The 16,811-nt window shown below is 48.0% G+C and overlaps 1 protein-coding gene across 1 annotated transcript in view; it reads right to left on the bottom strand.

The window, feature by feature from the left end:
- The window catches only part of LOC144127731 (acetylcholinesterase-1-like), a 497,666-nt gene that overhangs the window by 206,004 nt on the left and 274,851 nt on the right, over positions 1 to 16,811 (bottom strand). The window contains exon 5 of the mRNA XM_077660632.1: positions 8,839 to 9,052. Coding sequence (XP_077516758.1) covers positions 8,839 to 9,052 — 214 coding nt within the window. The remainder of the gene's footprint in view (positions 1 to 8,838; positions 9,053 to 16,811) is intronic.

A 16,811-nucleotide genomic window follows, 5' to 3' on the forward strand; every position in this document is an offset into this window, starting at 1 on the left:
TGTCGGAGATGAGCCGCTGGGGTACGATGTTTATAAAGACCTTCCAGAGTGGTGCGCACATCAAGAGGACAGTGGGTGGGAGGAGGAGGAGAGACAGTGCTTGGCGGAGGAATGCCTTCGTCGAAAAGGTCTCCAAATGCCGCGTAGAGGATACCTTCCCTTGTCACGGATCTCCCCGGAGAACACTCGGACCGAAAGAATGTACTAGGCGACAGGTGTACCCACACAGACGCACATTTAATACACCCTACGTGACACCCATCCTAGAACTCAAAACCAACAAAACTAACGCAAAACACAAATAATAAAACTATACACGACACGGAAACACTGCTAACAGCGTCTACTATTATATAGCTATCTACTATTAGTGCCGGCGTTCGTGCTCACGGTTGGTTCGGAGCGGCTGCTGCGTTGTATGGATCCAGTAGCCGGCGTCGAGGCGGCTCGACGTGCTTGGGCTGGCGTCGCTGGCGGCGTCGCTTGCTGCGTGGTATAAGCTCCCGGTCCAAGCGCCCGTGGAGGGGATGCCGGTGTTGTTGGCGTTGGGAGCACCACCCCGATGAGTGGCAACAGTGCTGGAGACACCCCTGGCCGTAGCTGGTGGTAGCGTCCTCAGTTGCCTCCCCGGAACGTGCTTAGAAACGGCAGGAAGTGCACGATGCGAAGCCGTAGAACGCGAGCTCACCGGAGCAGTAGCTGGCGTCGCTCTCTTACAGCCGAAGCGTCCCTGACCAGCCGGAGCCTCCGCTTCTCTGTTCTTCCTCCCCGTGCCTCGCTCTCCCTCGCCCTTTTATAGCCTTGGCGTCGTCTTCTCCTTCTTCTCTTCTCCACCAGTCATCTCTCTCCACCTCACCGTATGATTCTTCTTCTTTATTCTTCGGTTAATCCACATTGTCTTCTTGACACGTCTTGACTTCATAATTTTATTTTAGATCCCTTATTATATGTGACAAGGGCCCCCTCTGTCAAGAGTTTTTCTATCAAAAACTGCTCACGTCATCCTCATCTTCAAGCCATCCAGCCAACCGACTATCTTCTGTGGCGACGCTGGACCCAGCACACAACACACCGTAGATGTCCAGCACACACCAAGAGCACACCACTAAAGCCCGTTTCACATGCAAGCGAACCATTCGCGAACTCCGCCGCCGCGGCGCATACACCCTCTCTCAAGCGGCGGAGGAAGCCCCAGCGGCTGGAGCGGCGAGGTTCGGGCAAGTTGGAAATTTTCGCGGCGGCGACGCGGCAGCACCGCATCTATACCAATGACGGCCCGGCGTTGCCACGCTAGTTTGTACGCCGCACGTACGAACTTTTCTTTAGGAAAGAAATTGTATAAAGTGTGAAAAGAAATGACAAAATAATGCTTTCATGTTACGCTTTTTTTTTTTTTGCAGGCCACCAAAGCCGGTTGCAGGCGCATATCTTTTGCCAGCAACATTGGTTTTCGCAGCGGTGGGAAACGCGGAGCGGCAATGCGTGTGAAACGAAAGCTCGCGAACCGCTTCGCAGCGCCGCGCCGCTGTTCGCTCTGTTCGCCAATTCGCTTGCATGTGAACCGCCCTTAACATAGCACACCAAACTGCGTTTTCAGAACACTAACATCTTACTGCAGTGGTCCGTACAGAGTGCTTAATAAACATGTTGGTGTCCACAACACACTACCTTCTATAATCACATAACATTAACAACAGCAACAACAACAAGATACCTCCCAGAGATACCTAGAGCTGTTCAGTTGGCACTACTCATGAAGTCCGCTCCAACGTTATCTCTGCCTTTAATATATTCCACCTGAAATGAGTATTCTTGCAAGGCCAAACTCCATCCCATGGCTTTACTATTGTTCATTTTGGCCTCGGTTAAGTATTCAAGCGGATAATGATCTGTTTAAATCCTGAAATGTCTCCTATAAAGGTAGAATTTCTTTACCGCCCACACCACCGCCAAACATTCCTTTATAACAGTGGAGCAGTTGGGTTCACTAGCCGATAATCTCTTGCTTGCAAAAAATACCGGATGTAGCACGCGATTCTCTTCTTACAAGAGTATGGCTCCTAAAGCTCAGTCTGATGCATCAGTGCGAAGCGAAAACTCTTTATCCAGATTCGGAGCAAGCAGAACGGGCGGTTTTGCCATATGCCCTTTTAACATCACGAATGCATTTTCATGCTCAGCAGTCCAATTCAGCTTATTGCTTGCCCCCTTCTTAGTGAGTTCGACAAGCGGAGTGGCTATGTGGGCATAATCGGGAATAAATTCCCTGTAGTATCCCGTTAAACCCAGTAACGACTGTACCTCTTTCTTGGTCGTCGGTGTCTGGGCCTGCTGTATTTTGTCCAAGATGTCGTCTTTCGTCGCGATGCGGCCCATCGCCAGCTTGTGTCCGAGAAAAGAAATGGCTTAAAGCCCACCTCACATTTTGCCGGTTTTATGGTCAACCTCGCTTGCCGAATTCTATCAAATAGTTTTTCCAGCGGAATTACATGCTCTTCCCACGTATCTGTTGCCACAAGTATGTCATAAATATAGTGTTCTACATTTTGGAGCCCATCCAAAACCTTCCTCATCAGCTTCGTGAAAATTACAGATGCTGTCTTCGAACAAAAAGGCATGATATTAAACTTGAACAAACCCGCCGAGCACAAAAACGCAGTCTTCTCTTTAGACGAATCTTCTATTGGTATATGCCAATACCCATTAGATAAGTCAAATTTGGAAAAAAAAACCTTTTGTGAGCCACTATAGCGAACACCACGTCCGCTCTTGGTATAGGTTCTGCATCGCGTACTATGATATCATTTAGCCGACGAAAAGAGCAGACAGAGCCTGCTGAAATTGTTTTCTGGCAGTTGCGAGATGTCTTGTAGGACAGCGCATCCAATGTGCAATGCCTTCAGCATATATTAATACATGTATTTGATATAGAGTGTCTGTGGGGAGAACAGTGGGTAGACCTGCAAGAGTTAGATTAAAAAGGAGGGGGCCGAGGATAGACCCTTGAGGAGCACCAGGAGATATAGGGTAGGAGGAGCTCATGGTGCTACCTAGGCGAACTTTGATCAGTTGTTGGCTGAGAACAGAGTGCATGAAATTTTTCAAATATCCCTCAATCTCAAAGGCATCGAGAACCATCAGGATGGCTGAGTGGGGAAGGAAATCAAAGGCTGAAGTGTCATCCAGCAAGACGAGGATACTGGCATTCCCCTGACCACGAGCGTCCTCTAAAGTAGGGACGACGTCGATGATGGACTAGATGGTGCAATCGGAATCCTGTTTGCTCATTAGGAAGAAAGTTCCTGGCATTTGAGATCCATGTAAGTCTCTCGAGGGCAACAGCTTCAACAGTCTTGCAGATATCTAAGTCAAGGAGACAGGTCCGTATGAAGAAATGTAGGACAAGAGCTTATTATGCTTAGGTATTGGCACGACAATTACTAATCGCCAAGGGTCAGGAATGCCCCCAGAGGTCTATATTCGGTTGAGGGAGTCAAGGAGAGTGTTTTTTTTAGGGGTTTCAAGGTTCCTGGCCATTTGCTTTATTACACCGTCGGCGCATGGAGCTGATTTACGCTTTGAACGATTTAGGGCAGCAAGAAGCTCGTGAGGTGTGATTTCTGAGTGACAAAGGTTAGGTATATGTAAGACAAAATCTCTGGAGAGTGGTGTATTATGTGAGGGAAAGTCTGCAGCAAAAGGGAAATTATGCTGAGAAAGAGTGTGAGAAGGACAAGTGGTTGCAGAGAAACGAGCTGCAAGACGGTTAGCAAGCTCCATGTCTGTTATGCCCAAAGAAACGGCTACTCCAAGAATGGGGTTACGAGGGATTTTTAGTGCCAGCATGGATTTGAAGAGTCCCCAGGCAGTGCGAGTATCGCGAGCTCCCTGGAGCCTGTGACTGATGGCTATCGAGACTTCCCTCCTGCGTCTGTTTGCCTGTCTTCGGCAAGCACCGTCGATGCTCCGGTATGTAACTCAGTAGTATTGTTTTTGGGTGCAGATAGCTTTACGTTCTGCTCAGTGCCGAGCTGCCCTAAGTGAAAGGAGTCGGAGATCAGGGAAGAGGCAGGGGCAATTAGTGATGTGGGATAACAAATCACCGTCCACGGGAGAATCTTTGGTAAGCTCCGTGAAGTTTGTCCAATTTGCGACTTTGTATTTCTTTTGCTTTGATCTGCGCTTGAATGAGGAGGAGATCAAGATAGGAAAGTGATCCGATCCCCGGATGTCCGGAGCCTTGGTGGAGGTATATCGATCTACGTTGGCTGTGAAAGCCAGGTCTATTGTGGAGGACTGGATGCCTCTTTTGTAAGTGGGTGTATCAGGTGCCAACAGTGAAAGACCGTCATTGAAGAGAGCAGCCTGGAGATGATTCGCCCTAGTGTTGGATGATTCACATCCCCAGTAAGGGCGTCGAGCATTCAGATCTCCACATATGATGGCCCTGATGCCGAGCGTTGTGTGTATGGCCACCAGACATGATGAGTCCCAGGGGCAGTTTGGAATTTTTTTTATTCACATACCCTAAAGGCCCTTTTCAGGCATTACATAGGGGGGTGTACAGTTACATATAAACAATACTCTACATATAGCTCTACACGCAACACAAATCCAGAACGACAGGCAAAATGGGAAAAAAAGTACAGAAAATTCGAAGTTGAGCATATGCAGAAATCGAGCCTTCCTAATCGGAATTTATTTGTAAAAAACACTAGTTTTTGCACAAAGGCGTTATGATTTAAGGTGAAGACAATATCACCCGGTAGCATGTTCCAGTGGTGAACGGCAAGAAACAATGGTGAATCACTAAAGATATGGGTACGTGCAAACATGGGTTAGATTTTGAGAGCATGATTTAAGCGCGGAAAGATACGGTGGGCGGGTCTAATATAGTATGAAGCAAATGAAGTGTGACATTGATACAATCTGTGAAAGTGTGATAATAGTGCTAGTGTTCTTCTCTTTTCGAGTGATGGTAGCTTTAGCGATGCTTTGATTTGGAATTGCATACAACAAACGCGGGTTAATGACTTCCTAGCCGAAATCAAGAGAAAGAAATGGGCTTGGGCAGGGCATGTAATGCGAAGGCAAGATAACCGCTGGTCCTTAAGGGTAACGAAGTGGATTCCAAGAGAAAGTAAGCGTAGCAGGGGCGGCACAAGGTTAGGTGCTCGGATGAGATTAAGAAGTTTGCAGGCAAAGGCTGGATGCAGCTGGCAAAAGACAGGGTTAGTTGGAGAGACATGGGAGAGGTCGTTGCCCTGAAGTGGGCGTAGTAAGGCTTATGAGGATGATGATGATTCAATTGAAGCCACGGAGGTGTCGCTTTTCCCAGTTCTACCTCTGACACCCCAGCATTCAAGAGGGCCTTGAGCAAGGTCGGAGAGGTCTATGACTTCATGTGGAAGGGAGGCACGAACGTAAATCGCACTTCGGTGTACTGCCTGAGGGTGAGTAGAGTTACGACAGGGAGCATTGTCACGGTGCTCTACTGTACATGATGTGACACTTGCGTATGCAACGTAGCTTTGGAGTTGTAGGGAGTCTACAGGGCAGTGGACTTCTTGAAGGGCAAGAACGTCGAAGTCAAAGTTTCCTCTCCGGATTACCTCAGAAAGGTCTGCGTGATGGGGACGAAGGTGCTTGATGTTGCACTGAAGAATTCTGGGGCCACTTTGACTTCTCCTATCCATGCTGGCCTGTAGGAGGTAGTTGAGATGCTAGGGCTGCTTCATGGAGGAGGTGATCAGGTGATGTTTGAGGGAGATGAGCTACTAGGGCACGTACAGCAAGAACGAGTGCTGCATTGAGAGATGAAGGCTGTCCTGAAGGCTCAGAAGTGTGTTGATGTGCCCAGAGAGAGCCAGTTGAGTTCCGGCGTGGCCTGAACTCACGGAGTGTGGGCCGCGAGCATTATGTGAAGCAGAGACCTGGGGAGGAGGAGTGCCAGGCGAGGCTTGTGTGGATCTTGGAAGGGAGAGAGGCTGCGCCGAAACTGTCTCTGTCCCAGGAGTGTTCGTTCCAGAGCGGGAACCAGAATGAGCCCTAGACGCATTGCTGGAACGGTGAGCGCGAAGGATGGCCCCGCGTTGTCCAAAATCTTCCGTGCTCTTAATAGCAGTAGAGAGCTGGCTTGGCTTTTGCCAGACTGGGCAGGAAGGACCTGTGGCAGAGTGGGGACCGCGACAGTGAAGACATTTGAGGTGAATGGAGAGGCAGAACATGGAAAGGTGCATACCTCTGTACTTGGAACGCCTAGGATTCTTGACACACGTAGTGGCAACGTGCTTGTACTCTGAACAACGGTTGTATAGGACAGAGCTCTCCCGAACAGGGCTGACTCATTTTCATTTCATTCATTTTTTCTTTTTTCATTTTTTATTTTTTCGGACAACATTACATAGTGTCCGCGGGGAGAGGCTAAAGGAGACTAAGATGTTTCCTGACGAGGCCCAACGTCCGCATTACACGTCGGTGCAGATGGTGCGGAGTAACATATCAGTTAGAACAGTGGTACATCAAACACAACAAGACAGAAATTCAACATAGGCAATTACACAAGCTCTGGTCAGGCAGAAAATAATGTAATGTATGTGTAGCGCATACCCCAGAATATATACAGTGTGGAGGAGAGGGAGCAGCAAATCGGATGAGGTACGTTTGGGAAGCCTTGCTTAGATTGACGATGTCCACTTCCGCCTATATTTACTGCGCTACTGCCGAGGGGTCCAAGGTATCATAAACGCCGTGAAGTGCACCGACAGAGCCATTGAATTTTCCTGCCTGAAAGGCGATGACACGAATATCGACCAGGGCTTTCAGGGAAAGATGTGATGTGGGGTAATTGACTGTGACATTTGCAGCAAAAATGTTCCTGCTGAGATTGACACGAACTTCAGCAACTTGTTTTGCGTAGAGGAAGGCAGAGGTGATCTCAGGGAGACACCTTTTGGTTTAAAGAGAACTGTGGTTCGTTTCTCTGTGGGAGGAGGAGTGGACGTCCTTTGTGACAGACTTTTTCACAGACTAGGAAGTCCCCAGGGTACTTTGGGAGGGGGGCGGGAACCTTGAATGAGTGGAGGGAAGTTGAGGTCATTGAGCTCGGGAAGACTCTGCTTGCCTGCAGGCAAGCTTTGTCTGTGCAGCACGGGATCATCAGAACCAAGAGGGGAATTAGCCGGGCCAGTTGGTGGGTGACAAGAAAAATTCAAAGCGCTAAGGACGGGACAAAGTGAAAGGAGACACAGACGTCAGCGCCACTAACAACTGAAAGAATTTTATTGCGACAAGAGCAATATACACCCGTGGGCAACGCCCACTGCATAAAAGCATAAATAGATAAAAACAGTAGCAAGGTTCTGCGCATGCTCAGCAATAGAGGAATCTAATCTCTTTTCTTTTCAGGGTTAAGGACGCGCTCTGACACAGGTTTTTCCTCTGAAATGAATAAGATAGGCTTCATACAATTCGCGCACAAGCTGATGCTGATACTTTCTTAGAACCGTGCTTTTGTCAATGCTTTCCGCGCACTTGGAAATGGCCACGTAGTCAGGTAAGCTTTTTCTTGCGCCTTCTTTTAAGTCTTTTTGCAGTGGGCGTTGCCCATGGGTATGTATTGCTCTTGTCGCAATAAAATTCATTCATTTGTTAGTAGCGCTGGCGTGTGTGTCTCCTTTCGCTATGTCCCGTCCTTAGCGCTTTGAATTTTTCTTGTGAGTATAACCAGTGAACCAGGGTGGATAGTTATGAGTAGCTTACTGCTGATGGGATGGGGATTGTTGTTTTGATGCATCAGTAGGAGATCTTGGAGGACTTGGGATGCTTTGTTCGTGTGGCGCTGGATCATCAGAGCTACTGAACCAGGGAGCAGAGGTATGGGGGGCTTTCTGCTGATGCGTTTGTGCCTAATTTTTGATGCGTCAGTGGAAGAGCTTGTTTCTTCCGAGGTGATAAGGGTCGGAGCTATGCCAGACCTAGGTTGCGAGGAGGTAGGGATTTGCACATTTTCATCTGGTCGGTGTGTGCTTCCAGTCCCACTGGGAGGTAGTTTGTCTGCGCTGCTCTGGAGGAACTCTTTTTCGCCTTTTCTTTTAGATTTTCTCGGCAGGGGTGCCAGGGGACGTGGAGTAAGATGAAAGTCAGCTGCTCTGGCACGCTGCCGTGTGACGACGGGGGAGGGACGAGGTTGACCGTCACCTCATCTCAGGTGCCCGTGGGATTGGGCTGTGTCGAGGCAAGGGGGGTGGTTGGCCTATTGCTGCTGCTGCCCTCAGCAGGCGTTGCTTCTTTATGAGCTCTGCATATTGTGCGTGAACTCTGTGTAGCAGATGACGTAGAAACATGTTTACATCACATCCAACGCTGGCACTGCTCTGGGCGTCATGAGGAAGACGAGCAGCAGTTCGCCGATGATTGGGGGGGGGGGGGGGGGAGGATTCATGTTGTCTGAAGGTGTGTCCATTTTTGAATGGACGTTGAGGTCACTCAGTGAGCATGCAAGAATAAAAAAGCAAAACAAACAGATTTAAAAGGAGGACATTTGCTCGATATAAGTCGCTCAAGAGTTTCAGGAAACCGTGTGGGAGAAGTGAATACGGCTGCGCCGGAGCGATCCTGCAGAACTCTCACCGCCGCTTGCTGGTGGCGCTGGCTGCTATGCGATCGTGGCGGTTCATAGCGAATGCCCGTTTCCTTTACCACGCTTACACCTACTCTCGATGGTGAGGTATACAATTTTTAAAACTATATTGCAAAACGCACAATCGTTCTCTTTCGCCTTTTTATAATTTGACTAGTTAATTGTGAGTACGCCAAGTAATCAGACGACCGGCCCACCTTCACTCTGGTCGCTAGCTGGCTGGGCGGCTCCTCGAGGAGGGCTCCTCCGAATGTAGGGAAGAATCGGGGCCATCCGGGCCGGGCGAACTCGGCCGCCTCAACATCCCGCTGCAGGCACACCAGCGGAGAGGAGCTGGCGTTTCTGCAAACAGCGTGGCGAGTCGCCTCCTCAGCCAGCAGCTGCCGGAAGGAGCTCGTGCTGTCCGGGTACCTGCGTCAGGGGAGTCCACACCCACTACCACTCCTGTGGCCTCTATAATGTTGCGGTATTGCGCACCTACAGCGTATGTACGAACACGGTGCGTCCGAACCCCGCCCAGGCCACTGCTCGCTGCTTCAGCCCTCCAGCTCTAGTGGGACAAAGACAGTCATGTGCCGGGACTCTGGAACTTTCTTTTGAGCCGAGGTGGGGGCTTATTTTTACAGCGATAGCTGCAAAGACCCGTTGTCTGGGTTTATCGTCGTACTATTAGTAGCCATCGTAACCGGAGCGTGATAACCGCGGAGATGTAGGAGGGTTCCGACGAAACACAAAAAGCAGTTGTAGAAATGTATAAGTCATCTACACCAAAATGTTTTGACACCTTAAAGAAAAGTAGCCATGATTTTATATAGACGTCCGAAGTCTTGAAGACCTCCTGTAGCCTATACTAATGCAAAGCTGTCAACCACAAGAGGTTTTCCTTGACATCTTATAGACTTCTAGGTGATACTTGATTAGCTGTAAAGAAGCGTTTTAGCTCCTTTGTAGCTGTGGTATCTGAATCTAGTAGTTGGCTAATATACGTCTTACCAAGCTGTAGTTATGCATTTTAGCCGTTTTGTATCTGCAATGTAACCTGTTAAATGAAAGGCACTTTACGAACAGCCCACCCTTGATGTCTCACAATTAATAAGAAATGTGAAGAAAATACGAAGGCGTTGCATGCTTGGGAGACAAAATGTGTGCATTCAAGGTGTGTGAGAGACCTTGTTGCTGTGCTGCCTCCTGCTACTCATGCCTTACATTTTGCCTTTTGTCTGCAGAATAAATGCATATTTTCTTGAGCAGGAGCCTTGGTACAAGGTAATTAGTTCATGAGATAATGCATCAGTTTCTTTTGCAACATTTTCTATGTCAAGAGTGCAAAACGAACCACTGTGTCATTTAATGTACTGACTGCCTGGTATATAGACTCCTGGTGAGTGCAAACACTCCTTTAATCTGTAGACAACTGGCCAAACGCCACGCTAGAGCGACAAGTACAAACGTGGCTTATTCTTGCAATGCCTGCTGCAAGATGAAAGCTTTGGGAAGCCAAACCGTGTTAATTAAATGTAATCATAGTAGAACTACAGGTAAAGTTCAGAATAACGAAATAAAAAGAACCAGTCCGGTTAGTTTTATTGCAGGCAGTGTTCTCAGTGCAAACAAGAGCAAGAAATGATTTCAATTAATAAATCAAACATTTTATTGCCTCAGTAAAACATACCTGCTACTTAAGATTTTAAAATGTGAAATGTTGAATCAAAACACATGACAAATGCTTCAAAAGAACAAAGAGTGCCACAGCCGTCTGCTATATACACGGTAGGCCTAAGGCCCATGTCTCCCACAAATGTTTGTACTCGCACTCCACAGCGTGCACAAAGGCCATTGTTACAGAGTGAAGAGAAAATTACGTCAGTTTTCAGCACTCAATATTTCTGTATGACTGGGTGCATGTAAGCAAACAGAAAATAAACAAGACCGCCAACAACTTATAACTGCATATTATGTTCCCTTCGTGATTCTTATGCATGCTACTGTAAATAGAGCGAAAGAATAAGTGAAATTTGCTTTAGTTTTGAAACTTGGATGAGATTAGTCCAATTGTCCTCGCTTTATAAACCACAGCTATTTCTGAAAGGCTTACTTATTTGCCTTTTCTTTGTTGAATAATTTTAGTGGCACTGCTATTTTCCCTTCAGTATTCCAGCTATCACTGTCTAGAAACCTCGAACAATGTGATGTTAAGTTTCCAGTGTTCGTAATCTGCTGGCATGCGTACCTGCGCTTGTGCAGTATTGATTCAGACAGGTCCACATAGGCGCAGAGTTTTAGATCTGGCTTGTGGGGGGGGGGGGAGGACACAGCCAATTTTAATAGCCGCCATCTTGGGTTAGAGAAACCAAAACTATTCAGCCATTTCGTCCCCTGACGACGTACGGGGGATAAAGGGTAAAGAGATAGGAGGGCACAACCAATTTTAATGGCCGCCGTCTTGGATTCGTGAAACCGAAACTATTCTGCCAATTCGTCCCCTGACGTCGTACGGGGGGTAAAGGGGAAAGGGGTGGGAGGGCACAACCAATTTTAATGGCGGCCGTCTTTGATCCGAGAAACAGACTATGCCGCCATTTCGTTCCCTGACATCATACTCACATAGTTCTACCTCTGTCCCCCATATTGAACCGTGACGTCATCATTTGCACGCGGCGGGTGGTTGTTTCTACAATGCTATTCTAGGTGGCGCTACAAGTCTCAATGCAAGATATGCTCTTTGCTAGTTGCTCCCACAAATCGCGCTGTGACCTCATGGTGGTAGCAGACCCCACGAAATCTCGAAACGTGATGAGTAAGTACTCAGGCTTAAAATTCAAGGAGGACTGCCTGCCAAGGGGCCACGTCATTATATAGTCAAACAGCCAGCACAGATACAGAGCAGTACCACTGAGTAGATGCCCCCAGTGTCGTAGCTGTCAATGGTGATGAAACAAGCGCTTGACAAGTCCAACAAGTTGATGCAGTAATGCATCCAGATTTTCACAGTTACCCCACCTCCTTTATTTTTTTTCTCTGGGTTCATAACTAACTGGAGGCCTAAGGCAAAACATAACACTTCCATAATCTTTAGCAAATAAGCATATAAAAGTGCGAACAGCAAATGAAATACCTCAGGGTTCCTGCTAAAAAACACAGAAATGAGGCAATCATTGTTAACTGACAAAGTGGTCTTCTTCCGTATTTTTCATCAAGACCTGTAACAAAACAAGCAATCGACAATATATTGCTTGAGCTCTTAGTTTGTTTGGCTTAGACACGCAGAAACTGAATTACATGAAACCAATACAACTTCGGATACATAATTACTTGTAAATTGTGAATTGTGGGGCTTAACGTCCAGAAACGACACATGGGCGACGAGGGACGCAGTAGTGGAGGGCTCCGGATTAATTTAGGCGACTAGAGGTTTTCTGACGTGCGCTGACTGAACACAGCAAACGGGTGTTTTTCTATTTACACTCTATCAACATACGACCGCCGCGGCCGGCGTCAAATAACTTGCGACCTTGGGACCGGCAGCCGAACGCAAGGCCACATAGGCACCACGACGGGCTTCATCATCACTTCATGATAATGGACACTGCACATTCTACTCCACCATTATAAGTATAGCCAAAGCCTTCGTAGCACGAGTGTCACTGGTGGTAATCAAATTAAACTGAATTAAAACACTCGCGCGGACAGAATAGAGTTGTTGGCAAGAACAAATTCTGCCAGGATGCAATCCAGCAGACTTCAATAAATAGAAAAAATTCGTGCTTTTTCAGCTTGTGTTTAAACGAAGGTGGTGGTTTTGAAGCTCTACCACAAATAATGACACTTGATTTTTCTAGCGTTTCAACACATTGACGGCCTTCGTAAGAAAGCAGCTCATAGAGGATGCTAGATATGCGAGAGCGACCTAGCTTTGCCCAATCAACGAGAGCTTAAACACGTGGAAACGCCCTGTTTTCGTACATCGAACGTTGCACTTTGGTTTGAAAAAACCGGCTGACCTAGCTTTGTGATTTGCAAACCAAATAAACGACACACTTGCCGACTGCTGGATCATGCGCATTAGCTGCTTAGCCGCAGTAGGCTTGATGTTTTCACCATACAAAAGAAACGGAAGGTTACTTGCCTTTGCAGAAAACGAGGTTCACATTCCAGTGCAGTAATGGTAGTAAAAGACATTGCAGGTAAACTGCAAACAGCAGCGTTATGCGCTCACAAGCGCGAAACAAAGGAGGCAGAGAAACCAAGGGAGCCTTCAATTCGCGCGCGTAGCACTCGAGCGCTCTGCACCGTCGAATATCTTTTATTGCTAGTCCCAAAACCCAACCGACTGAGACGCCTGTGCCAGTATTAGATGAGCTCCCAGTGTTGGAGTCTAATGTTGTTGCGTTGCCCAACAATGTCTCTAAGAGACCTAATTCCAGCAAGACCCCAAGGTATATTGCGTGTGAGTCGGTTGTTTGATTTCCAGCAAAAAGTGTCCATGTTCCTGAGCAACCGGATCACAGCGAGACTCGACGGCAAGTGGGACTCTCATATGCACAAGTGACAAAAAAACCAGCTACTGCGCCCAAGAGTGTGTCTCCGTCGACATCTTTTGTCGATGTTGTGAGTGCGTTGCGCAAAATAAGGAGCTCGAGAATCAAGGTGTGTTTGACCTTCTTCATGTTTTGTTTGGGGCCCTGCGTTCGCAAGTTCCAGCGATGGCGCCTGGTAACCTGCACTTCCTACAGCTGGTGCTTTCTTTTGAGTCCCTAATTACCACCGTCGCAGCGAACTTCCTTTCGATTTAATATGAATGGCGTTCAACCTCGTGGGTTTTCAACCGAAAAATGTCGTTTTTATTGCAATAGAACTGCACTGAAATTTTAAGTCGGTTAGCGGAACTAAAACTATTCCTGAAAGAGACGGTGTTAAAGTATTCGGCCCTGTCAGAAGCTGGCCTGCCAAGTGGGAGATGTTTGCATATGCCGCCTATAAAAACTGCAGCATAAAGTCATTTCCTGCAGGAAGTGCCGCGCTTTACCTAAGAAGGGAAATTCCACATGTTTCTTTAAGCGTTACCGATCTTTGCACGGATGACATTGAGGTATCGGCTGTGAGAATACAGCTTGGTTTTCGAACCCTTTCTATTGCATCCGTGTACGTGTCCCCGCGGAAGAAGGTAGCATTGGATTTGTTTCTACAGCAACTCTTTGACCTCTGGCCAGCTGCTCGAATCATCTGCGGTGATTTCAACACCCGTCATGTCGTGTGGGGTGACAGGAACACGGATTCCCGTGGACGCAAACTCGTAGACGTTATTGACAGTTTGGACCTGCGTGTTGCCAATGACGGACGCCCCACTTTCTTCCGGCCTCCAGTCTTAACGACAGCTATAGGCCTGACTCTGCATTCACCTAACGTCCGCGTGAGGTGGTCAACAGCGCCTGACCGCATGGGAAGTGATCACTATCCGATTTTTGTGTTTGCTGCCGACTTTCCTATGCATGGTCCTAAAATTAGCAATTTGGTCAACTGGGACAAGTACAGATAGTACCTAGAACGTGTTTCTGGTAATGTTATTGACAAAATGATGTCTAGAAAGCTGGCAGCAACTACGGCGGCCAAGTTCCGTGATCATTTTCAGGCCCCGGATTTTAAACTGAGGAACCATTGCGCAACGAGAAGGGCGGAGCGCCAACTCATGCGGAAGAAGGACGACAGGGAATTGGAGATCACCTTCAATAGGCTGAATTCTGCCATTATACGGCACACGAACAAGCTGTACAGGTCGCAATGGGCCCCATTTTGCGCTAGTTTGACTTTGTTCTCACCGATGACGAGAATATGGCGAGTTACTGGCAGCCTTGCTGGAGAATCTCGCCCTTCGAAACCTTTTGAAGCTCTTGCAATACGCAAAGAAAAGCCTATTGCGTGCTGCAGAGGAATTTGCAGACGCGCTCGTACGTGCTAATTCTAAAGTGGATATATGTACACCACCTGCTTATTCCAGGTCTCTCATGGACGTCCCATTCACGCTTCGTGAGCTTCAGACTGCGCTCAGTGGCCTGCGGAGCCGGTGTGCACCAGGTCCCGACGGCATCTACAACCAAATCCTGCATAATCTGCCCCTCGAACTCAGGAAGGAGCTCCTAAACTTCATCATTCGAGTTTGGGAGACTGGCGATGATCCTCCGTCATGGAAGGTGGCACATGTAGTTCCAGTACTGAAGCCTGGCAAAGACATGACCGGCCCTGCCTCGTATCGCCCTGTGTCATAGACCTCCTGTGTAGCTAAGTTGATGGAACAGCTGTTAAATGAACCGTTATCGTGGTGCTTGAGGACAGCAAGGCACTTCCAACATGTATGACTGGATTCCGCCGAGGTCTTAGTGCCCAAGATAACATCTTAGACTTGGTGAGTCACATTGAACACCAGAGAGCTTGCGGCCTTTCCACTTTAGCCATTTTTCTTTAAGTTGCAAAAGCTTACGACAACGTGCTTCAGAGCTCAATCCAAAACAGTTTGCAAGGCATGAGCACACAGGGCCATATGTTAAGGTTCATTTACAAGTTTATAAGTGATCGCGCTGTTCGTGTATGGTTAGGGAGTACCTTAAGCACAGAAAGGGTTCTATCCCGAGGTGCGCCCCAGGGAAGTGTTCTTTCCCCCACGCTCCTTAACGTCGTAATGGCTGGCCTTCACGATTCGTTGCAAAAAAAAATTGCATGCAAGTGCGCATGTCAATATATGCGGACGACATCTGTATTTGGATTACTGGCTACCAGCGATTCGCCCTGATAGCTCAACAAGCTCTACTTTCGATACAAGCTGACCTTCAAGCTATGGAATTGTCTTTATCAGTAGAAAAATCCGGCTTTGTTCTGTTTCTAGGTGTAGGAAGACGTCAAGCGCAGTTGAAGATAGATCTCGGTCACTCTTGCATCCGCCAATTCAACCATACGCGTGTCCTGGGCTTCATTATTGACTCCCGTCTATAGTGGCGAAAAGCTGTCGATGCGATCGTTTCATCTCCATCTTTGCGTCGCAATGTGATTCGTAGAATTGCAAGTGAGCAATGAAGAAACCATTCTTCGATGGTCAGACTTCATGAAGCGCTGGTGGTCAGTCGCACAATGTATCAATTACCTTTAATTTCCTCCGCGGCGTCACAGCTTGAACGTCTCGAAGTTGTCCACAGAAAGGGCCTAAGAAGAGCCATTGGAGCTCCTCAGGCGGCTGCGAACACGGCAGTACTTCAGGAGTCTCTATCGAAACCTCTTAGCCTTGTCACTTCTCAGAGACTACTAATGAATCTTGGCCGCCTTGGAGAGACGGTAGCTGGGCGATCAGATGTGACGACTTAAAACAGTATTGTGAAACAGCGCACAACCGTCATGAAGATTGCGGAGCTGTAATGTTGAAACGCAGTATCGAAAGCCACGCGGAGACAGAGGACGAAAGCTCCATTTTAGACGAGCAGGGCGTTTCAGGGGTAAGCGCTCGGGCCGATAAGCGGTCGGTGGAGGACTGCCTTCAGGAAAGCGAACTGCCCAACTCGGGGGCAGCGGAAGGTCTGTCTGTCAGCAGTGTGGAGCTGACAGTGACCCGCGAAGGCAAAGCGGCCAGTTTGCAATTGGATGAAGGTCTCCGAGGTGCCTCTGAAAAACTATATCAAGCTAGTTGTGATCAGGAGACGCAAAAGGAAGTGTATACTCGTAAAAACAGGAAGAAGGCAAGGACCAAGAAAAAACGGTCGAAATGTCAAGTCCTAAATTCAGGGGCGCAGACAGGTGCTAACGTTAGTACAGATAAAAGTGCGGCAGAAGGGAAAGAAAAACCTTCCTGCATTTGACCTTGTAATCTTGCTGCTACAGTTACTGGTCATGCGGCACGCGCATGTGCTTCTAAAAGTGACCGCAGTAATAAAAAGAAGAAATCGCGTCTTGCAAGCAGGACAGGATCGAGTTTTTGCAAAGGACAACGGCTTGCGGGAAGACCCAGACCACCCCGACCTGACAGAAAGGTGGTAAGGAAGAAAGGAAATCTACCCGAAAGATCAGAAGGCGCTAGATTGCGGGACACCTGGCGCATGCGAGCGCAGGGGTCGAGCAACAGAGACCACGCATGGAGGCGTGTTCGGCGCGCGCACTTGAGAAGGATGGGTCCTTCACTTTCCGCACTGTA

Source organism: Amblyomma americanum, chromosome 4 (assembly GCF_052857255.1).
Source record: "Amblyomma americanum isolate KBUSLIRL-KWMA chromosome 4, ASM5285725v1, whole genome shotgun sequence".
NCBI classification, from domain to species: Eukaryota; Metazoa; Arthropoda; class Arachnida; order Ixodida; family Ixodidae; genus Amblyomma; species Amblyomma americanum.